Source organism: Melospiza melodia, unplaced genomic scaffold (genome assembly GCF_035770615.1).
Source record: "Melospiza melodia melodia isolate bMelMel2 unplaced genomic scaffold, bMelMel2.pri scaffold_140, whole genome shotgun sequence".
In the NCBI taxonomy this organism is placed as follows: Eukaryota; Metazoa; Chordata; class Aves; order Passeriformes; family Passerellidae; genus Melospiza; species Melospiza melodia.
Genome location: NW_026948510.1, coordinates 325102 through 349473, shown reverse-complemented (window position 1 = coordinate 349473; position 24372 = coordinate 325102). Strand labels below are relative to the sequence as shown.

Sequence of the window (24372 nt, the reverse complement as noted above, 5' to 3'; positions counted from 1 at the left end):
CCCCCCTCCCCAAAGTCGAGGTCAGAAATGCCCCCTCCCCCTCCTTAAAATGAGATGCTGAGCCCCTCCCCCCCTCCCCAAAATGGGGGGGTCCGAAACTGCCCCTCCCCCTCCCCGAAATGGGGGGTAAGAAATGCCCCTCCCCCCTCCCCAAATTGCTCCCACCTCCCCAAAATGGGGGGTCAGAAACTGCCCCTCCCCCCTCCCCAAAATGGGTGGGTCCCAAATTGCCCCTCCCCCCTCCCCAAAATGGGGGGTCCCAAATTGCCCCTCCCCCTCCCCAAAATGGGGGTCAGAAATTGCCCCTCCCCCTCTCCAAAATGGGGGGGGCGGTAAGAAATGCCCCTCCCCCTCCCCAAATTAAGGTCTGAAATGCCCTCCCCCTCCCCAAAACGGGGGTCCGAAATTGCCCCTCCCCCTCCTCAAATTAAGGTCTGAAATGCCCCTCCCCCTCCCCAAAATGGGGGGTCCCAAATCCCCCTCCCCCTCCCCAAATTAAGGTCGGAAATGTCCCTCCCCCTCCCCAAAACGGGGGTCCGAAATTGCCCCTCCCCCTCCCCAAACTGCCCCTCCCCCTCCCCCAAATGAGGGTCAGAAATGCCCCTCCCCCAATTGCCCCTCCCCCTCCCCCAAACTGCCCCTCCCCCACCTTGGGCGTGTCCAGGGCGGGGTCCGGGGGGGACGCGTCCCCTCCCCCCCCCGAGCTCTCCTCATCCTCGGCGGCGCTGATGAAGATCGGGGGGGGCTCCAGCAGCTCCGGGGGGGCTCCCTCGGCGGGGGGAGGGGAGCCGGGACCCCCCCCCCTTGGCCTTGGGGTCCTCCTCGGAGCCCGGGGGGCGCTTGGGGGGCTTCTCCTGGGGGCGGCGAGGGGGGCGCGGCGGTGGTGGCACCTGGGGACACCGCTGTGCCCACCTGGGGACACCTGGGGACACCTCCGTGCCCACCTGTGCCCACCTGGGGACACCTCCGTGCCCACCTGTCCAGGTGTCCCCATGTCCCTCCGTGCCCACCTGTGCCCACCTGGGGACACCTCCGTGCCCACCTGTCCAGGTGTCCCCATGTCCCTCCGTGCCCACCTGGGAACACCTGGGGCCACCTCCGTGCCCACCTGTGCCCACCTGGGGACACCTGGGGACACCCCCGTGCCCACCTGGGGACACCTGGGGACACCCCTGTGCCCACCTGGGGACACCTGGGGGACACCTGGGGACACCCCTGTACCCACCTGTCCAGGTGTCCCCATGTCCCTCCGTGCCCACCTGGGAACACCTGGGGCCACCTCCGTGCCCACCTGTGCCCACCTGTGCCCACCTGGGGACACCCCCGTGCCCACCTGGGGACACCTGGGGACACCCCTGTGCCCACCTGGGGACACCCCTGTGCCCACCTGTCCAGGTGTCCCCATGTCCCTGTGTGCCCACCTGGGGACACCTGGGGACACCTCTGTGCCCACCTGGGGACACCTCTGTGCCCACCTGTCCAGGTGTCCCCACGTCCCCTCCAGGTGTCCCCATGTCCCCCCCAGGTGTCCCCACCTCTCCAGGTGTCCCCACGTCCCCTCCAGGTGTCCCCACGTCCCCCCCAGGTGTCCCCACCTCTCCAGGTGTCCCCACGTCCCCCCCAGGTGTCCCCACGTCCCCCCCAGGTGTCCCCATGTGTCCCCCAGGTGTCCCCACCTCCCCAGGTGTCCCCACCTCTCCAGGTGTCCCCACCTCTCCAGGTGTCCCCTCGGGCTCGTGGCGCGTGGTGGCCTCCAGGATGGCCATGGTGGACAGGGGGATGTGCGCTTGCTGTCACCGAGAGGGGACAGGTGTGACATCCTGGGGGTGGCACCTGTCCCCAGAGTGCCACCTGTCCCCTGGGGTGTGACATCCTGGGGGGTGGCACCTGTCCCCGGGAGTGTCACCTGTCCCCTGGGGAATGTCACCTGTCCCCAGAGTGTCACCTGTCCCCAGAGTGTCACCTGTCCCCAGAGTGTCACCTGTCCCCGGGAGTGTCACCTGTCCCCCAGAGTGTCACCTGTCCCCTGGGGAATGTCATCTGTCCCCAGAGTGTCACCTGTCCCCGGGAGTGCCACCTGTCCCCTGGGGAATGTCACCTGTCCCCAGAGTGTCACCTGTCCCCGGGAGTGCCACCTGTCCCCCAGAGTGCCACCTGTCCCCAGGAGTGTCATCTGTCCCCAGGGGATGTCACCTGTCCCCAAGACTGTCATCCATCCCCGAGGTTGCCACCTGTCCCCTGGGGGATGTCACCTGTCCCCAGAGTGCCACCTGTCCCCAGGGGTGTGGCATCCCTGGGAATGGCACCTGTCCCCAGGGGTTGTCACCTCTCCCCTGGGCATATCCCCTGTATCCGGCACTGTCACCTGTCCCAGGTGATGTCACCTGGTGCGGGGTGAGGGCGCGCACGTGGCTCAGCAGGGGCTCGGGGCATTGTCACCCCCATCCCAGGGGATGTCCCCCCTGTCCATGGGATGTCACCTGTCCCCAGGTGATGTCACCTGTCCCCAGGTGTGTCACCTGTCCCTCACCTGGTGCGGGGTGAGGGCGCGCACGTGGCTCAGCAGGGGCTCGGGGCATTGTCACCCCCATCCCCAGGGATGTCACCTGTCCCAGGGTGTGTCCCCCATGTCCATGGAATGTCACCTGTCTCAGGGTGTGTCACCTGTCCCAGGTAATGTCACCTGGTGCGGGGTGAGGGCGCGCACGTGGCTCAGCAGGGGCTCGGGGCATTGTCACCCCCATCCCAATGGCATGTCCCCTATACCCAGGGATGTCACCTGTCCCCAGAGGTGTCACCTGTCCCAGGTAACGTCACCTGGTGCGGGGTGAGGGCGCGCACGTGGCTCAGCAGGGGCTCGCGCAGCTCGGGGCATTTCTCGAAGACGGCGGCGAGCTGGGGCGGGGGCAGCTGCAGAACCACCTGGAAGGACTGCGGCTTGGTGCGCTGGCAGCACTTGATGAACCCCTCCCACACCTTGGGGTACTTCCACACCTGGGGAAACACACCTGGGAGTGAGCAGGGACACCTGAGAGTGAGCAGTCTCACCTGGAACACATCTGGGACACCTGGGGGTCACCTGGGACACCTGGGGGGTCACCTGGGACACCCCTGGGGCTCGGTGCGCTGGCAGCACTTGATGAACCCTTCCCACACCTTGGGGTACTTCCACACCTGGGGAAACACACCTGGGAGTGAGCAGGGACAGTGGGGACACACCTGAGACACCTGAGAGTGAGCAGGGTCACCTGGGGGTCACCTGAGACACCTGAGAGTGAGCAGGGTCACCTGGGGGTCACCTGGGACACCTGGGGGTCACCTGGGGGTCACCTGGGACACCTGGGGGTCACCTGGGACCCCCCTGGGGCTCGGTGCGCTGTTAGCAACTGATGAACCCCTCCCACACCTTGGGGTACTTCCACACCTGGGGAAACACACCTGGGAGTGAGCAGGGACAGTGGGGACACACCTGAGACACACCTGAAACACCTGGGGTCACCTGAGAGTGAGCAGGGTCACCTGGGGATCACCTGGGACACATCTGGGACACCTGGGGGTCACCTGGGACCCCCCCCCCTGGGGCTCAGTGCCCTGGCAGCATTTGATGAACCCTTCCCACACCTTGGGGTACTTCCACACCTGCACAGACACACCTGGGGTCACACCTGGGACACCTGGGAACACCTGGGGTCACACCTGAGACACACCTGAAACACCTGGGGTCACCTGAGAGTGCGCAGTGTCACCTGGGACACATCTGGGACACCTGGGGGTCACCTGGGACACCCCCGGAGCTTGGTGCGCTGGCAGCACTTGATGAACCCCTCCCACACTTTGGGGTACTTCCACACCTGGGGACACACACCTGGGAGTGAGCAGGGACACCTGGGCGTGAGCAGGGACACCTGAGACACGTGAGAGTGAGCAGTGTCACCTGGGGGTCACCTGGGACACCCCTGGGGCTCGGTGCGCTGGCAGCACTTGATGAACCCCTCCCACACTTTGGGGTACTTCCACACCTGGGGAAACACACCTGGGAGTGAGCAGGGACAGTGGGGACACACCTGAGAGTGAGCAGGGTCACCTGGGGGTCACCTGGGACACCTGGGGGTCACCTGAGACACCCGGGACACCTGAAACGCTTGGGGGTGACCTGAGACACCTGGGGGTCACCTGAGTCACCTGGGACACACCTGAGACACTTGGGGGTCACCTGAGACACCTGGGACACACCTGAGACACCCGGGACACACCTGGGGCTCACCTGGGGATCAGCACTTGCTGGACCCTTCCTACACCTCGGGGTACTGACACACCTGGGAGCGTGTCAGGAGTTTTCAGGAGTTTTGGGGCGATTTCAGGGGATTTTGGGGTCCCCAGACCTGTTCCATGGTGAGCCTGGACAGGATGTTCATGGCGGAGCCTGGATCACCGTGAACATCGGGGATTTTGGGGTGAATTTTGGGGTAATTTCAGGGGATTTTGGGTCAACTTCAGGGGGAATGTTTGCAGGAGTTTTGGGGTGATTTCAGTGGATTTTGGGGCCTCCAGATCTGTTCCATGGTGAGCCTGGACAGGATGTTCATGGCGGAGCCTGCATCACCGTGAGCATCGGGGATTTTGGGGTGAATTTTGGGGTAATTTCAGGAGATTTTTGCAGAGATTTTGGGGTAATTTTTGCAGGAGTTTTGGGGTAATTTCAGGGGGATTTTAGGGTATTTTTTGCAGGAGTTTTGGGGTAACTTCAGGGGATTTTGGGGTCGCCAGACCTGTTCCATGATGAGCCTGGACAGGATGTTCATGGCGGAGCCCGGATCACCGTGAGCATCGGGGATTTTGGGGTGAATTTTGGGGTAATTTCAGGAGATTTTGGGTCAACTTCAGGGGGAACGTTTGCAGGAATTTTGGGGTGATTTCAGTGGATTTTGGGGTCCCCAGATCTGTTCCATGGTGAGCCGGGACAGGATGTTCATGGCGGAGCCTGCATCACCGTGAGCATCGGGGATTTTGGGGTGAATTTTGGGGTAATTTCAGGAGATTTTTGCAGAGATTTTGGGGTAATTTTTGCAGGAGTTTTGGGGCAATTTCAGGGGGATTTTAGGGTAATGTTTGCAGGAGTTTTGGGGTAACTTCAGGGGATTTTGGGGTCCCCAGACCTGTTCCATGATGAGCCTGGACAGGATGTTCATGGCGGAGCCCGGATCACCGTGAGCATCGGGATTTTGGGGTGAATTTTGGGGTAATTTCAGGAGATTTTGGGTCAACCTCAGGGGGAATGTTTGCAGGAGTTTTGGGGTGATTTCAGTGGATTTTGGGGCCTCCAGATCTGTTCCATGGTGAGCCGGGACAGGGTGTTCATGGCGGAGCCTGCATCACCATGAGCATCGGGGATTTTGGGGTGAATTTTGGGGTAATTTCAGGGGATTTTGGGTCAACTTCAGGGGGAACGTTTGCAGGAATTTTGGGGTGATTTCAGTGGATTTTGGGGTCCCCAGACCTGCTTCATGATGAGCCGGGACAGGGTGTTCATGGCGGAGCCTGGATCACCGTGAGCATCGGGGATTTTGGGGTGAATTTTGGGGTAATTTCAGGGGATTTTGGGTCAACTTCAGGGGGAATGTTTGCAGGAGTTTTGGGGTGATTTCAGTGGATTTTGGGGCCTCCAGATCTGTTCCATGGTGAGCCTGGACAGGATGTTCATGGCGGAGCCTGCATCACCGTGAGCATCGGGGATTTTGGGGTGAATTTTGGGGTAATTTCAGGAGATTTTTGCAGAGATTTTGGGGTAATTTTTGCAGGAGTTTTGGGGTAATTTCAGGGGATTTTGGGGTCGCCAGACCTGTTCCATGATGAGCCTGGACAGGATGTTCATGGCGGAGCCCGGATCACCGTGAGCATCGGGGATTTTGGGATGAATTTTGGGGTAATTTCAGGAGATTTTGGGTCAACTTCAGGGGGAACGTTTGCAGGAATTTTGGGGTGATTTCAGTGGATTTTGGGGTCCCCAGAGCTGTTTCATGATGAGCCTGGACAGGATGCTCACGATGGGGGTACATGGTCAGGGCCTGGATCACCGTGCACATCGGGGGCTTTGCGGCCATTTTTGGGGTGAATTTTGGGGTAATTTCAGTGGGATTTTTGGGTTAACTTCAGGAGATTTTGGGGTCCCCAGAGCTGTTTCATGATGAGCCGGGACAGGATGTTCATGACGAAGCCGCCCAGGCGGGGGTACATGGTCAGGGCCTGGATCACCGTGCGCACCGGGGATTTTGCGGCCATTTTTGGGGTGAATTTTGCGGGATTTTTGGGGTGATTTCAGGGGATTTTTGGGGTAATTTCAGCAGGTTTTTTTTTGATTTTGGGGTCCCCAGAGCTGCTTCATGATGAGCCGGGACAGGATGTTCATGACGGAGCCGCCCAGGCGGGGGTACATGGTCAGGGTGTGGATCACCGTGCGCATCGGGGATTTCGCGGCCATTTTTGGGGTGAATTTTGGGGTAATTTCAGTGGGATTTTTGGGGTAACTTCAGGAGATTTTGGGGTCCCCAGACCTGTTTCATGATGAGCCAGGACAGGGTGTTCATGACGGAGCCACCCAGGCCTGGATCACTGTGAGGATTGGGGATTTCGGGGCCAGTTTTGGGGTAATTTCAAAGGGATTTTTGGGATAATTTTTGCAGGAATTTCAGGGTAAATTCATTGGATTTTTTTTGGATTAGGTCCCCAGAGCTGCTTCATGATGAGCCGGGACAGGATGTTCATGACGGAGCCGCCCAGGCAGGGGTACATGGTCAGGGCCTGGATCACCGTGCGCATCGGGGATTTTGCGGCCATTTTTGGGTGAATTTTGCGGGATTTTTGGGGTGATTTCAGGGATTTTTGGGGTCATTTCAGCAGTTTTTTTTTTGGATTTTGGGGTCCCCAGAGCTGCTTCATGATGAGGCGGGACAGGATGTTCATGACGGAGCCGCCCAGGCTGGGGTACATGGTCAGGGCCTGGATCACCGTGCGCATCGGGGACTTTGCGGCCATTTTTGGGGTGAATTTTGGGGTAATTTCAGGGGATTTTTTTTTGGATTTTGGGGTCCCCAGACCTGCTTCATGATGAGGCGGGACAGGATGTTCATGACGAAGCCGCCCAGGCGGGGGTACATGGTCAGGGCCTGGATCACCGTGCGCATCAGCAGCATGGGCAGCGGGCTCTGCTCCATCAGCTGCTGCATCACCACCGCCAGCACCTCCGAGGTGTAAACGTTGCGCTCCGCAAAGCACAGGTTGGTGGCTGTGGGGACACCGGGGCATGGTGGGGGGCACTGGGAGGGACTGGGAGGGACTGGGAGGGACTGGGGAACATTAAAAGGGCACTGGGAGGGACGGGGGGGAACTGGGAGGGACTGGTGGGCATTAAAAGGGCACTGGGAGAGACTGGGAGGGCAATGGGAGGGACTGGTGGGCATTAAAAGGGCACTGGGAGGGACTGGGAGGGCACTGGGAGGGACTGGGGGGCATTAAAAGGGCACTGGGAGGGACTGGGAGGGCACTGGGAGGGACTGGGGGGCATTAAAAGGGCACTGGGAGAGACTGGGAGTGCAATGGGGGGGACTGGGGGGCATTAAAAGGGCACTGGGAGGGACTGGGAGGGCAATGGGGGGGACTGGGGGGCATTAAAAGGGCACTGGGAGAGACTGGGGGGAACTGGGAGGGACTGGTGGGCATTAAAGGGCACTGGGAGGGACTGGTGGGCATTAAAAGGGCACTGGGAGAGACTGGGAGGGCAATGGGGGGGGACTGGGGAACATTAAAAGGGCACTGGGAGGGACTGGGAGGGACTGGTGGGCATTAAAAGGGCACTGGGAGGGACTGGGAGGGACTGGTGGGCATTAAAAGGGCACTGGGAGAGACTGGGAGGGCAATGGGAGGGACTGGTGGGCATTAAAAGGGCACTGGGAGGGACTGGGAGGGCACTGGGGGGGACTGGGGGGCATTAAAAGGGCACTGGGAGGGACTGGGAGGGACTGGGAGGGACTGGTGGGCATTAAAAGGGCACTGGGAGGGACTGGGAGGGACTGGGAGGCATTAAAAGGGCACTGGGAGGGACTGGGAGGGACTGGTGGGCATTAAAAGGGCACTGGGAGGGACTGGGAGGGACTGGTGGGCATTAAAAGGGCACTGGGAGGGACTGGGAGGGCACTGGGAGGGCACTGGGAGGGACTGGGAGGGCAATGGGGGGGACTGGGGGGCATTAAAAGGGCACTGGGAGGGCAAACGTTGCGCTCCGCAAAGCACAGGTTGGTGGCTGTGGGGACACGGGGGGACAGTGGGGGGGACTGGGGGCATTAAAAGGGCACTGGGAGGGACTGGGAGGGACTGGGAGGGCACTGGGGGGGACTGGGAGGGCACTGGGAGCGACTGAGGGACATGAAAAGGGAACTGGAGGAACTGGGAGCAGAGTTGGAGGGACTGGGAGGGGAGAGGGAGCGACTGGGGAACGTTAAAAAGGCAGTGGGAGGGACTGGAGGGACTGGGAGGGACGGGGGGGAACTGGAGTCCATGGACAGGGGTCCCATGTCCCTGTCAGCCCCAGGGATGTCCCCATGTCCCCTGGGTGTCCCCATGTCCCCTCTGTCCCCTCTGTCCCCACCTTTGATGATGGACTTCATGTCGCACTTGGAGAAGTCAATGTTGTGCAGGGATCCTGTGTCCCTCTGTCTCTCTGAATGTCCCCGTGTCCCCCTGGGTGTCCCCATGTCCCCAGGGATGTCCCCATGTCCCCCTGGGTGTCCCCATGTCCCCGAGGGTGTCCCCGTGTCCCCAGGGATGTCCCCTCTGTCCCCATGTCCCCCTCTGTCCCCATGTCCCCACCTTTGATGATGGATTTCATGTCGCACTTGGAGGAGTCGATGTTGTGCAGGGGTCCCCCATGTCCCTGTGTCCCTGTCACCCCCTGGCTGTCCCCGTGTCCCCAGGGATGTCCCCTCTGTCCCCATGTCCCCTCTGTCCCCATGTCCCCACCTTTGATGATGGATTTCATGTCGCACTTGGAGGAGTCGATGTTGTGCAGGGATCCTGTGTCCCTCTGTGTCCCTGTCACCCCCTGGGTGTCCCCATGTCCCCGAGGGTGTCCCCGTGTCCCCAGGGATGTCCCCTCTGTCCCCACGTCCCCACCTTTGATGATGGATTTCATGTCGCACTTGGAGGAGTCGATGTTGTGCAGGGATCCTGTGTCCCTCTGTCTCTCTGAATGTCCCCATGTCCCCCTGGGTGTCCCCATGTCCCCTGGGTGTCCCCATGTCCCCATGGATGTCCCCATGTCCCCTCTGTCCCCATGTCCCCACCTTTGATGATGGACTTCATGTCGCACTTGGAGGAGTCGATGTTGTGCAGGGATCCTGTGTCCCTCTGTGTCCCTGTCACCCCCTGGGTGTCCCCATGTCCCCCTGGGTGTCCCTGTCACCCCAGGGATGTCCCCATGTCCCCGTGGGTGTCCCCATGTCCCCTCTGTCCCCATGTCCCCACCTTTGATGATGGATTTCATGTCGCACTTGGAGGAGTCGATGTTGTGCAGGGCGATCAGGAGCTCCCCGGGGTTCAGCGGGGACACGGCCGAGGTGCCGTCACCTGTGGGGACATCGGGGGGACAGGGACAGGGACAGGGATAAGGACAGGGACAGGGGACAGGGGCTGTGTCCCATTCCGAGCCTGTCCCCAAGGCTGTCCCAAACTGTCCCCAAGGCTGTCCCAAACTGTCCCCAGCTGTCCCCACTGTCCCTCACCGTGCTGCGTCCCCAGCAGGCCTGTCCCCATCCCACCCCAGCTGTCCCCAGGCTGTCCCCAAGGCTGTCCCAAACTGTCCCCAAGCTGTCCCCATTGTCCCCTCACCGTGCTGCGTCCCCAGCAGGCCTGTCCCCAGGCTGTCCCATGTCCCCAAGGCTGTCCCATGTCCCCAAACTGTCCCCAGGCTGTCCCACCCAAACTGTCCCAAACTGTCCCCAAACTGTCCCCAGCTGTCCCCAAGGCTGTCCATGTCCCCAAACTGTCCCCAGCTGTCCCACCCAAACTGTCCCAAACTGTCCCCAAATTGTCCCCAGCTGTCCCCAAACTGTCCCAAACTGTCCCCAGCTGTCCCCAAACTGTCCCAAACTGTCCCCAAACTGTCCCCAGCTGTCCCCAGGCTGTTCCCAAAGCTGTCCCAAACTGTCCCCAGCTGTCCCCAGCTGTCCCCAAAGTGTCCCCTCACCGTGCTGCGTCCCCAGCAGGCGGTTGAACACCTCCTTGACCACGATGGGGTTGAGTTTGATGAGTTTGGGCAGCGCCTGGATCACCTCTTTCTGCACCAGAACCGCCCGGTCAGCCCGGGTGGCACCCAGGTGACAGCCGGGTGACAGCCGGGTGACAGCCAGGTGACACCGGGGCGGGGGACAAAGGCCACCAAAGCCACCCTCACCTTCTCCAGCCCGTTGAGGACGGGGATGAGGAAGCGCACGTCCGGCAGCCGCTTGTGGTAGAGATCGCGCACGCGCTTGACCAGCTCGGGCGAGGGCGGCACTGCGGGAGGGGACGGCGGTGTCACCTCTGGTGCCACCTGTCTGTGCCACCTGTCTGTGCCACCTGTGTCACCTGTGTCACCTGTCTGTGCCACCTGTGCCACCCCTGTGTGCCACCTGTCTGTGCCACCTGTGTCACCCCTGTGTGCCACCTGTGTCACCTGTGCCACCTGTGTCACCTGTGCCACTTGTCTGTGCCACCTGTGCCACCTGTCTGTGCCACCTGTGCCACCTGTGTCACCTGTGTCACCTGGGTACCTCTGTGTGTCACCCCTGTGTGCCACCTGCTCCTTCTCGTACATGCGCTTGATGAACTGCAGCGCCTGCTGCCGCACCTGGGGACCCACCTGTGCCACCTGTCTGTGCCACCTGTGCCACCCCTGTGCGCCACCTGTGTCACCTGTGTGTGTCACCTGTGTCACCTGTGTGTGCCACCTGTGCCACCCCTGTGTGCCACCTGTGCCACCTGTGCCACCTGCTCCTTCTCATACATGCGCTTGATGAACTGCAGCGCCTGCTGCCGCACCTGGGACACACCTGTGTCACCTGTCTGTGCCACCTGTGCCACCTGTCTGTGCCACCTGTGCGCCACCTGTGTCACCTGTGCCACCTGTCTGTGTCACCCCTGTGTGCCACCTGTGTGCCACCTGCTCCTTCTCGTACACGCGCCTGATGAACTGCCGCACCTGGGGACACACCTGTGCCACCCCCGGTGCCAGCCCCGGTGCCAGCCCCGGCGCCAGCCGTGCCCCCCAGGTGTGCCCGGCGCACCTTTGTCGGTCAGGCTGTGCAGGCAGCGCGTCACCAGCGTCTCGGCGCCCTTGGGGCAGTTCTCCACCAGCAGCAGCAGCTCCGGCGAGTTCATCCCCATCCCGCGGATCTGCCCACAAAAAAAATAAATAAATTTCACATTTTTGGTCACAAAAATCGGGGTTTTTTTTAATCACAAATTATTTAGGCGATTTTAAATAATGCTGTTGAGCATAAATTGTTTAATTTTTGATTTGAGTAAAGTTGTTCTAATTATTGAGTATAAATCGTTCAATGAAATTGAATAATTTTATTTAATAGTTTATGCTCAGTAACTGGGATAATTTATTTTTCATATTTTATTGAAACAATTTCATTTAAATAATTTAAGTAATAATTTATACCCAATAATTTGAATCATTTTATTGAAATAAATTAATTGAATCATTTATAGCAAATAATTGAAATAATTTTATTAAAATAATTTTATTGAATAATTTATACCAAGAAATTTAAATAATTTTTATTGAAATAATTTTATTAAAATAATTTTATTGAATAATTTATACCAAGAAATTTAAATAATTTTTATTGAAATAATTTTATTTCACAATTTTTTGAATAATTTATAGCCAATAATTGAAATAATTTTATTTAAATAATTTTAGTGAATAATTTATACCAAACAATTTAAATAATTTTTATTGAAATAATTTTATTTAAATAAGTTTTTGAATAATTTATAGCCAATAATTGAAATAATTTTATTTAAATAATTTTAGTGAATAATTTATACCAAACAATTTAAATAATTTTTATTGAAATAATTATATTTAAATAATTTTTTGAATAATTTATAGCCAATAATTGAAATAATTTTATTTAAATAATTTTATTGAATAATTTATAGCCAATAATTGAAATAATTTTATTTAAATAATTTTACTGAAGTAAGTTTATTGAATAATTTATAGCCGACAATTGGAATAATTTCATTTAAATAATGTAATGGAATAATTTATGCCAAATAATTTCAATAATTTTATTGAAATAATCGTATTATATTATATATGTATTATTTATATATATATATAAATTAACTTATATTAATATGTGCTTTCCCACAGTGCCAACGGATGTCCCCAATGTCCCCAAGTGTCCCCTCACCAGCTGCTCGATGACCTCCATGATGGTGACACCAAATTAACTGGTGCCATTAATTGATAACAGGGACAGGAAAGGTGATTTCCAATGGCGCCAATGGACGTCCCCACGATGCCAATGGATGTCCCCAAATGTCCCCAAATGTCCCCAATGTCCCCTCACCGGCTGCTCGATGACCCCACTATGGTGACACCCAACTACCCCAATTAACCAAACCCACTAATTGATAACAGGGACAGGAAAGGCGACTTCCCACGGTGCCAATAGATGTCCCCAATGCCCCCAATGTCCCCAATGTCCCCAAATGTCCCCAGTGTCCCCTCACCGGCTGCTCGATGACCCCACTATGGTGACACCCAATTAACTGATGCCATTAATTGATAACAGGGACAGGAAAGGTGATTTCCAGTGGTGCCAATGGATGTCCCCAAATGTCCCCAAATGTCCCCAATGTCCCCAAATGTCCCCAAATGTCCCCAATGTCCCCTCACCGGCTGCTCGATGACCCCACTATGGTGACACCCAACTGCCCCAATTAACTGATGCCATTAATTGATAACAGGAACAGGAAAGGTGATTTCCAGTGGTGCCAATGGATGTCCCCAATGTCCCCAATGTCCCCAAATGTCCCCAGTGTCCCCAAATGTCCCAGTGTCCCCTCACCGGCTGCTCGATGACCCCACTATGGTGACACCCAACTGCCCCAATTAACTGATGCCATTAATTGATAACAGGGACAGGAAAGGCGATTTCCAATGGTACCAATGGATGTCCCCAATGTCCCCAAATGTCCCCAAATGTCCCCAATGTCCCCAAATGTCCCCTCACCAGCTGCTCGATGACCCCACGTCACCTCCATGATGGTGACACCCAACTGCCCCAATTAACTGATGCCATTAATTGATAACAGGGACAGGGAAGGCGATTTCCAATGGTGCCAATGGATGTCCCCAATGTCCCCAAATGTCCCCAATGTCCCCAATGTCCCCAAATGTCCCCAATGTCCCCTCACCGGCTGCTCGATGACCTCCATGATGGTGACACCCAACTGCCCCAATTAACTGATGCCATTAATTGATAACAGGGACAGGGAAGGCGATTTCCAGTGGTGCCAATGGATGTCCCCAATGTCCCCAGTGTCCCCAAATGTCCCCAATGTCCCCTCACCGGCTGCTCGATGACCCCACTATGGTGACACCCAACTGCCCCAATTAACCGATGCCATTAATTGATAACAGGGACAGGAAAGGTGATTTCCAATGTGCCAATGGATGTCCCCAAATGTCCCCAATGTCCCCAGTGTCCCCAAATGTCCCCAATGTCCCCAGTGTCCCCTCACCGGCTGCTCGATGACCTCCATGATGGTGACACCCAATTAACTGATGCCATTAATTGATAACAGGGACAGGAAAAGTGATTTCCAATGGTGCCAATGGACGTCCCCACGATGCCAATGGATGTCCCCAATGTCCCAAGAGTTCCCCAAATGTCCCCAATGTCCCCAGATGTCCCCAGTGTCCCTCACCGGCTGCTCGATGACCCCCACGTCACCTCCATGATGGTGACACCCAACTGCCCCAATTAACTGATGCCATTAATTGATAACAGGGACAGGGAAGGCGATTTCCAATGGTACCAATGGATGTCCCCAATGTCCCCAAGAGTTCCCCAATGTCCCCAGTGTCCCCAAATGTCCCCAATGTCCCCTCACCGGCTGCTCGATGACCCCACTATGGTGACACCCAACTGCCCCAATTAACTGATGCCATTAATTGATAACAGGGACAGGAAAGGCGATTTCCAATGGTACCAATGGATGTCCCCAATGTCCCCAATGTCCCCAAATGTCCCCAGTGTCCCCAAATGTCCCCAATGTCCCCAGTGTCCCCTCACCGGCTGCTCGATGACCTCCATGATGGTGACACCCAATTAACTGATGCCATTAATTGATAACAGGGACAGGAAAAGTGATTTCCAATGGTGCCAATGGATGTCCCCACGATGCCCATGGATGTCCCCAATGTCCCAAGAGTTCCCCAAATGTCCCCAATGTCCCCAGATGTCCCCAAACGTCCCTCACCGGCTGCTCGATGACGCGCAGCACCGTGCGCTTGATGTCGGCGATGGCCTCGGTGTAGACGGAGGCGAGCTCGTGGATCAGCTTGTGGTTGTGGGGCAGCAGGGCCAGGTACAGGTACAGGCACTGCTTGATGGTCTCCTCGGTCCAGGGCGCCGCCACCTCTGGGGACACAGAGTGACACCAAAATGGGGTGAAAATGAGAAAAAATGGGGTTAGAGTGACAAAAAACGGGATTATTGTGAGCAAAAATGAGGTTTTTGTGGGTAAAAATGGGCCAGATACAGGTACAGGTACAGGGCCAGGTGCAGGTACAGGCACTGCTTGATGGTCTCCTCGGTCCAGGGCGCCGCCACCTCTGGGGACACCAAAATGGGACACAAAAATGGGGTGAAAGTGAGCAAAAACGGGGTTTTTGTGAGAAAAAATGGGATTAATGTGCGCAAAAATGAGGTTTTTGTGAGCAAAAATGGGGTTATAGTGAGTAAAAATGGGCCAGGTGCAGGTACAGGTACAGGGCCAGGTACAGGCACTGCTTGATGGTCTCCTCGGTCCAGGGCGCCGCCACCTCTGGGGACACCAAAATGGGACACAAAAATGGGGTGAAAGTGAGCAAAAACGGGGGTTTTGTGAGAAAAAATGAGGTTTTTGTGAGTAAAAATGAGGTTTTTGTGGGTAAAAATGGGCCAGGTGCAGGTACAGGTGCAGGTGCAGGTACAGGCACAGGTACAGGCACTGCTTGACGGTCTCCTCGGTCCAGGGCGCCGCCACCTCTGGGGACACCAAAATGGGACACAAAAATGGGGTGAAAGTGAGCAAAAACGGGGGTTTTGTGAGAAAAAATGGGATTAATGTGAGCAAAAATGAGGTTTTTGTGAGTAAAAATGGGCCAGGTGCAGGTACAGGTGCAGGTGCAGGTACAGGCACAGGTACAGGCACTGCTTGATGGTCTCCTTGGACCAGGGCGCCGCCACCTCTGGGGACACAGAGTGACACCAAAATGGGGTGAAAATGAGAAAAAACGGGGTTTTGTGAGCAAAAATGAGGTTTTTGTGGGTAAAAATGGGCCAGGTACACATGCAGGGCCAGGTGCAGGTACAGGCACTGCTTGATGGTGTCCTTGCTCCAGGGCGCCGCCACCTCTGGGGACACCAAAATGGGGTGAGAGTGACAAGAAATGGTGTTTTAAGAAAAAAAAAAATGGGGTTATTGTCACAAAAAACGGGGTTAGAGTGAGGAAAAACGGCGAAAGAGTGACCAAAAAAAACAAGCTGGTATCGACCAAATTTACGTTAGCGATGTTTCCAATAAAATATTTGGGATTTCCTGTAAAATATCAGATATTTCCCATAAAACATTCGGAATTTTCCATGGAATGTTTCCCATTTCCCATGGAGTATTTCCCATTTCCCATGGAACATTTGGGATTCCCACGGAATATCTGATATTTCCATGGAATATTTGGAATTTCCCATTTCCCATTGAATATTTCCCATGGAATATTTCCCATTTCCCATGGAACATTTGGGATTCCCATGGAATATTTGATATTTCCATGGAATATTTGGAATTTCCCATTTCCCATTGAATATTTCCCATGGAATATTTCCCATTTCCCATTGAATATTTCCCATGGAATATTTCCCACTTCCATGGAACATTTGGGATTCCCATGGAATATTTGATATTTCCACGGAATATTTGATATTTCCATGGAATATTTGATATTTCCCATGGGACATTTGGAATTTCCCATGGAGTATTTCCCATGGAATATTTCCCATGGAATATTTCCCATTTCCCATGGAACATTTGGGATTCCCATGGAACATTTGGGATTCCCATGGAATATTTGATATTTCCATGGAATATTTGGGGTTTCCCATGGAATATTTCCCATTTCCCATTGAATATTTGACGCATCCACGGAATATTTGGAATTTCCCACAGAACATTTGGGATTTCCATGGGAAAAATCTGGGATTTCCCATGAAATATTTCCCACTCCCACGGAACATTTTGAATTTCCCATGGAATATTTTGGGATTTCCCACGGAACAACTGGGATCTCCACGGAACGTTCTGGATTTCCCACGGAGATTTGGGAACCCCGGGCGCTCACCTGTGTCCTTGTCGGCGCCGAAGAGCACGGAGGGGGGGTTGGGGTGCACCAGGAGCTGCAGGTAATTGAGGGCGAACTTCTCCACGTACTCGCGGAGCTGCTCCTTCTCGTACATGCGCTTGATGAACTGCAGCGCCTGCTGCCGCACCTGGGACACACCTGTGTCACCTGTCTGTGCCACCTGTGCCACCTGTCTGTGCCACCTGTGCCACCTGTGTCACCTGTGTCACCTGCTCCTTCTCGTACATGCGCTTGATGAACTGCAGCGCCTGCTGCCGCACCTGGGACACACCTGTGTCACCTGTCTGTGCCACCTGGGACACCTGTGCCACCCCTGTGTGCCACCTGTGCCACCTGCTCCTTCTCGTACATGCGCTTGATGAACTGCAGCGCCTGCTGCCGCACCTGTGTGTGCCACCTGTGTCACCTGTCTGTGCCACCTGTGCCACCTGTCTGTGCCACCTGTGCCACCTGGGACACCTGTGTCACCCCTGTGTGCCACCTGTGTGCCACCTGCTCCTTCTCGTACATGCGCTTGATGAACTGCAGCGCCTGCTGCCGCACCTGTGCGACACCTGTGTCACCTGTCTGTGCCACCTGTGCCACCTGTCTGTGCCACCTGTGCCACCTGTCTGTGCCACCTGTGCCACCTGTGTCACCTGCTCCTTCTCGTACATGCGCTTGATGAACTGCAGCGCCTGCTGCCGCACCTGTGCGACACCTGTGTCACCTGTCTGTGCCACCTGTGCCACCTGTCTGTGCCACCTGGGACACCTGTGCCACCCCTGTGTGCCACCTGTGTCACCTGTGCCACCTGCTCCTTCTCGTTCATGCGCTTGATGAACTGCAGCGCCTGCTGCCGCACCTGTGCGACACCTGTGTCACCTGTCTGTGCCACCTGTGCCACCTGTCTGTGTCACCTGTGTCACCTGTGTCACCCCTGTGTGCCACCTGTGCCACCTGCTCCTTCTTGTACATGCGCTTGATGAACTGCAGCGCCTGCTGCCGCACCTGTGTGTGCCACCTGTGCCACCTGTCTGTGCCACCTGTGCCACCTGTGTCACCTGCTCCTTCTCGTACATGCGCTTGATGAACTGCAGCGCCTGCTGCCGCACCTGTGCGACACCTGTGTCACCTGTCTGTGCCACCTGTGCCACCTCTGTGTGCCACCTGTCTGTGCCACCTGTGTCACCTGTCTGTGTCACCTGTGCCACCTGGGACACCCCTGTGTGCCACCTGTGTGCGCTACCTGTGCCACCTCTGTGTGTCACCTGGGGCACCTGTGTCACCTGAGTCACCCAAACCCTCCAAAATCCCTGGGCACCTCCAAAAAAACCCCTTGGAACCCCCAAACCTCCCCAAAATCCCCCCGAAACACCCTCCAGGTGTCCCCAATGTCCCCAGGTGTCCCCAAACCCCCCCAGGTGTCCCCAGGTGTCCCCAGGTGTGCCCAACCCCCCCCAGGTGTCCCCAGGTGTCCCCAGGTGTGCCCACCTTGTCCTCCTCCTGGGAGCTGAGGTCCAGCAGCACGTGCAGGTACTGGAACTGCCCCAATGTCCCCAGTGTCCCCAAACCCCCCAGGTGTCCCCAGGTGTCCCCAGGTGTGCCCAAACCCCCCCAGGTGTCCCCAGGTGTCCCCAATGTCCCCAGGTGTCCCTGATGTCCCCAGGTGTCCCCAGGTGTGCCCACCTTGTCCTTCTCCTGCGAGCTGACGTCCAGCAGCACGTGCAGGAACTGGAACTGCCCCAATGTCCCCAATGTCCCCAGGTGTCCCCAGGTGTCCCCAGGTGTGCCCAAACCCCCCAGGTGTCCCCAATGTCCCCAATGTCCCCAAACCCCCCCAGGTGTGCCAGGTGTGCCCACCTTGTCCTTCTCGTGGGAGCTGACGTCCAGCAGCACGTGCAGGTACTGGAACTGCCCCAATGTCCCCAGGTGTCCCCAGGTGTGCCCAAACCCCCCAGGTGTCCCCAGGTGTCCCCAATGTCCCCAAACCCCCCAGGTGTCCCCAGGTGTCCCCAGGTGTGCCCACCTTGTCCTTCTCCTGGGAGCTGAGGTCCAGCAGCACGTGCAGGTACTGGAACTGCCCCAATGTCCCCAATGTCCCCAGGTGTCCCCAGGTGTCCCCAATGTCCCCAGGTGTCCCTGATGTCCCCAGGTGTCCCTGATGTCCCCAGGTGTCCCCAGGTGTGCCCACCTTGTCCTTCTCATGGGAGCTGAGGTCCAGCAGCACGTGCAGGTACTGGAACTGCCCCAATGTCCCCAATGTCCCCAGGTGTCCCAGGTGTCCCCAATGTCCCCAGGTGTCCCCAATGTCCCCAGGTGTCCCTGATGTCCCCAGGTGTTCCCAGGTGTCCCCAGGTGTGCCCACCTTGTCCTTCTCATGGGAGCTGAGGTCCAGCAGCACGTGCAGGTACTGGAACTGCCCCAATGTCCCCAATGTCCCCAGGTGTCCCTGATGTCCCCAAACCCCCCCAGGTGTCCCCAACGTCCCCAGGTGTCCCCAAACCCCCCAGGTGTCCCCAGGTGTGCCCACCTTGTCCTTCTCGTGCGAGCTGAGGTCCAGCAGCAACGTGCAGGTACTGGAACTGCCGCGACGGCCGTTTGAAGATCAGGTCCCTCAGGGTGGACATGCCCAGGTAGGTGCGGCTCTGAGGGGACACAGGTGGCACCTCGGGGTGGCACCTCGGGGTGGCACCTGCCCTGTGTCACCTCCAGGTGCTTCCCTCTCGTCATCTCCATGTTTCACCTCCAGGTGTCGCCTCCCTGTGTCCCCCCTGGTGTCCCTCCCCATATCCCCCTCAATGTCCCCCAATGTCCCCACCAATGTCCCCTCCGATGTCCCCCTGATGTCCCCTCCATGTCCCCCTGATGTCCCCTCCATGTCCCTTCCAATGTCCCCCAATGTCCCCACCAATGTCCCCTGATGTCCCCTCCAGTGTCCCCTCCAATGTCCCCCTGGTGTCCTCCTGCCAATGTCCCTCCCAATGTCCTCCCCCAGTGTCCCCCCCGATGTCCCTCCCGATGTCCCCTCCAGTGTCCCCATCTGATGTCCCCCACGATGTCCCCAGGTGACTCCTCCCAGTGACCCCTCCCCGTGTCCCTTCCCCAGGTGTCCCCTCCCAATGTCCCCTCCAATGTCCCCAGGTGTCCCCCAGGTGTCCCCTCCTGGTGTCCCCGCCTCTGATGTCCCCCTGATGTCCCCTCTAAATGTCCCCTCCAGTATCCCCTTCTCATGTCCCCCTGATGTCCTCAGGTGTCGTCCCCAATGTCCCCCCAGGTGTCACCCCCGATGTCCCCTCAGGTGTCGTCCCCAATGTCCCCCCAGGTGTCACCCCCGATGTCCCCTCAGGTGTCCCCTCAGGTGTCCCCAGGTGTCCCCACCTCGTCCTCGCAGTATTTCCGGATCACCTCCAGGGCGCTCTCGGTGATGAGCGGCGCCTCCAGCACCACCTTGGTGAAGATCCTGGGTGGGGACGGGGACGGCGCCGGTGTCACCGCGCTGGGGACACGGACACGCCACGGGGGGGTGGCCCTGGGGCTGGCCTGGGCCTGGTGGCTCTGCTCTGTCCCCGGAGGTGGCACCAGCTCGGCCTTAAGGGGTCTGTGCCATCCCTGGGGACACCGTCCTGGTGGCACTGTCCTGGTGGCACTGCCCTAGACATGGTGGCCTTGTTCTACACCTGGTGGCCCTGTCTTACACCTGGTGGCACTGTCCCACACCTGGTGGCAACTGTCCTAGACATGGTGGCACCAACCTGGTCCTGGTGGTACCAACCCAGCCCTGGTGTCCCCATCCCAATCTGGTGTCCCCAGCCCCATCCCAATGTCCCCAACCCAACCCTGGTGTCCCCAACCCAACCGTGGTGTCCCCAACCCCGTGTCCCACCACGGCTGTGTCCCCAGTGTCCATACCCGTCCTTCTGGTCGGGTTTCTCCTGCAGCCTGGCCAGCAGCCCCATCAGGCACTCGTCGTAGCGCTCCAGGCCACCAACCCTGGTCTCCCCAACCCAACCCAACCCTGGTATCCCCAGCCCAACCCAACTATGGTGTCCCCATCCCATCCTTGGTGTCCCAAACCCAACTGTGGTGTCCATACCCATCTTTCTGGTCGGGTTTCTCCTGCAGCCCCCCAGCAGCCCCATCAGGCACTCGTCGTAGCACTCCAGGCCACCAACCCTGGTCTCCCCAACCCAAACTTGGTGTCCCCAACCCAACCCTGGTCTCCCCAACCCAACCTTGGTGTCCCCATCCCATCCTTGGTGTCTCCAACCCAACCTTGGTGTCCCCAGCCCAACCGTGGTGTCCCCAGCCCAACTGTGGTGTCTCCAACCCAACCCTGGTGTCCCCAACCCAACCGTGGTGTCCCCAACGCCGTGTCCCACCACGGCTGTGTCCCCAGTGTCCATACCCGTCCTTCTGGTCGGGTTTCTCCTGCAGCCCGGCCAGCAGCCCCATCAGGCACTCATCGTAGCGCTCCAGGCCACCAACCCTGGTGTCCCCAACCCAACCCGACTATGGTGTCCCCAACCCAACCCTGGTGTCCCCAACCCAACCGTGGTGTCCCAACCCAACCGTGGTGTCCCAAACCCAACCCTGGTGTCCCCATCCCAACCCAACCGTGGTGTCCCAAACCCAACCGTGGTGTCCATACCCGTCCTTCTGGTCGGGTTTCTCCTGCAGCCCGGCCAGCAGCCCCATCAGGCACTCGTCGTAGCGCTCCAGGCCACCAACCCTGGTGTCCCCAACCCAACCCAACCCAACCGTGGTGTCCCCAACCCAACCCAACCGTGGTGTCCCCACAGTGTCCCCAGTGTCCATACCCGTCCTTCTGGTCGGGTTTCTCCTGCAGCCCGGCCAGCAGCCCCATCAGGCACTCGTCGTAGCGCTCCAGGCCACCAGCGCGCGTGTCCCCAGCCCAGCCCAACCCTGGTGTCCCCAACCCAACTGTGGTGTCCTCACAGTGTCCATACCCGTCCTTCTGGTCGGGTTTCTCCTGCAGCCCGGCCAGCAGCCCGATCAGGCACTCGTCGTAGCGCTCCAGGCCGCCGCCGCCGCGCGCCAGGTGCGCGTTGTACTCCTGGAAGAGCCAGGCGAAGGCCAGGTCCAGGCGGCCCCGCACGTCGTCCAGGATGAAGGAGAGCACCTCGCCCTTGAGGGGCACCTCGAACTGCGTCACCAGCGAGGCCAGGATCTTCACTCGGGCCTGGGGGGACACTCAGTGGTCATTCCGTGGTCATTTGAATGGTCACTCAATGGTCATTCAATGGTCACTCAATGGTCACTCAAGGGTTTAGTCAATGGTCACTCAATGGTCACTCAAGGGTCACTGGAACTGCGTCACCAGCGAGGCCAGGATCTTCACTCCGGACACCCAGTGGTCATTCCATGGTCAGTCAGTGGTCATTCCATGGTCAGTCAGTGGTCATTCCATGGTCACTCAAGGGTTTAGTCAATGGTCACTCAATGGTCACTGGAACTGCGTCACCAGCGAGGCCAGGATCTTCACTCGGGCCTGGGGGGCACTCGATGGTCACTCGGTCACTCAATGGTCATCCCATGGTCACGCAATGGTCACTCAGGGATTAGTCAAACATCACTCGATGGTCACTCAGTGGTCACTCAGTGGTCACTCCATGGTCATCCTATGGTCACGCAATGGTCACTCAGGGATTGGTCAATGGTCACTCAAGGGTCACTCAGTGGTCACTCAATGGTCACTCAGCGGTCACTCTATGGTCACTCAGTGGTCACTCTATGGTCACTCAGTGGTCACTCTATGGTCACTCCATGGTCACGCAATGGTCACTCAGGGATTGGTCAAGTATCACTCAATGGTCACTCAGTGGTCGCTCTATGGTCATCCCATGGTCACGTGATGGTCACTCAGGGATTGGTCAATGGTCACTCAATGGTCACTCAGTGGTCACTCCATGGTCATCCCATGGTCACGCAATGGTCACTCAGGGATTGGTCAAGTATCACTCAATGGTCACTCAGTGGTCACTCAGTGGTCACTCTATGGTCATCCCATGGTCACGCAATGGTCACTCAGGGATTGGTCAATGGTCACTCAATGGTCACTCAGTGGTCACTCTATGGTCATTCCATGGTCACGCGATGGTCACTCAGGGATTGGTCAATGGTCACTCAATGGTCACTCAATGGTCACTCCAAGGGCACTCAAGGGTTCCTTGGGGGTATTCCCAGGGGAATTCTGGGGCTATTCCAGGTGTGTCCCAGGTGTGCCCAGGTGAGTTCTGGGTGTGTCCAGGTATGTCCCAAGTGTGCCCAGGTGTGCCCAGCTGTGCCCAGCTGTATGGAGGTGTGCCCAGCTGTATCCCAAGTGTGCCCAGCTGTGCCTAGCTGTATCCCAGGTGTGCCCAGGTGCATCCCAGGGTTATCCCAGCTGTGCCCAGGTGTGCCCAGGGTTATTCCAGGTGCACTCAGCTGTATCTCAGGTGTGCCCAGGTGTACCCAGGGTTATCCCAGCTGTGCCCAGGGTTATTCCAGGTGCACTCAGCTGTATCTCAGGTGTGCCCAGCTGTGCCCAGGTGTGCCCAGGGTTATTCCAGGTGCACTCAGCTGTATCTCAGGTGTGCCCAGCTGTGCCCAGGTGTACCCAGGGTTATCCCAGCTGTGCCCAGGTGTGCCCAGGGTTATTCCAGGTGCACTCAGCTGTATCTCAGGTGTGCCCAGCTGTACCCAGGGTTATCCCAGCTGTATCCCAGGTGTGCCCAGGCGCACCTAGCTGTGCCCAAGTGTGCCCAGGGCTATCCCAGGTGTGTCCAGGTGTGCCCAGGGTTATCCCAGGTGTGTCCAGGTGTATCCCAGGTGTGCCCAGGTGTGCCCAGGTGCACCTAGCTGTGCCCAAGTGTGCCCAGGGTTATCCCAGCTGTGCCCAGCTGTACCCAGGTGTATCCCACTGTGTCCCAGGTGTATCCCAGGTGTGCCCAGGGTTATCCCAGGTGTGTCCAGGTGTATCCCAGGTGTGCCCAGGTGCACCTAGCTGTGCCCAAGTGTGCCCAGGGTTATCCCAGCTGTGCCCAGCTGTACCCAGGTGTATCCCACTGTGTCCCAGGTGTATCCCAGGTGTGCCCAGGTGTATCCCAGGTGTGCCCAGGTGTGCGGCACCCACCTGTGCGGCGCCGCTGGCGGCCACGGCCCTCTCGGAGCGCAGGATGCGGCGCACGGCGCCGAGCTTCAGCTTCTCCACCTGCACCTCGCTGAGCGGCTTCAGCACGTCGCTGAGGCGGAACACCTTCTTACGGCCCCCGGCGCCCGCCAGCCTGAGCGGGACAGCACCGGGGTCAGCCAGGGGTCAGCGGGGTCATCCGGGGGAATGGGGTCATTGGGGTCAGCCAGGGGAATGGGGTCAGCGGGGTCATCCAGGGGAATGGGGTCATTGGGGTCAGCCAGGGGAATGGGGTCATCGAGGTCATGCAGGGGAATGGGGTCAGCGGGGTCATCCGGGGGAATGAGGTCAGCGTGGTCATCCAAGGGAATGGGGTCATTGGGGTCAGCCAGGGGGAATGGGGTCAGTGGGGTCAGCCAGGGGAATGGGGTCAGTGGGGTCATCCAGGGGAATGGGGTCATTGGGGTCATCCGGGGGAATGGGGTCAGTGGGGTCATCCAAGGAATGGGGTCATTGGGGTCAGCCAGGGGAATGGGGTCAGTGGGGTCATCCAGGGGAATGGGGTCATTGGGGTCATCCGGGA

General features: G+C 57.6%; 1 protein-coding gene across 1 annotated transcript in view; it reads right to left on the bottom strand.

Annotated features, from left to right (window-relative positions):
* Positions 1 to 654: 654 nt before the first annotated feature.
* SYMPK (symplekin scaffold protein) overlaps positions 655 to 24372 on the bottom strand; it is a 40276-nt gene continuing 16558 nt past the window's right edge. The window contains 15 exon segments of the mRNA XM_063182021.1: positions 655 to 854; positions 1713 to 1790; positions 2818 to 2994; positions 7095 to 7282; positions 9517 to 9618; positions 10238 to 10328; positions 10445 to 10545; positions 11316 to 11424; positions 14539 to 14699; positions 16658 to 16805; positions 19191 to 19226; positions 19228 to 19305; positions 20039 to 20120; positions 21628 to 21860; positions 23793 to 23974. Of these exon segments, the coding sequence (XP_063038091.1) occupies positions 711 to 854; positions 1713 to 1790; positions 2818 to 2994; positions 7095 to 7282; positions 9517 to 9618; positions 10238 to 10328; positions 10445 to 10545; positions 11316 to 11424; positions 14539 to 14699; positions 16658 to 16805; positions 19191 to 19226; positions 19228 to 19305; positions 20039 to 20120; positions 21628 to 21860; positions 23793 to 23974 (1910 nt within the window). The 3' untranslated portion in view covers positions 655 to 710.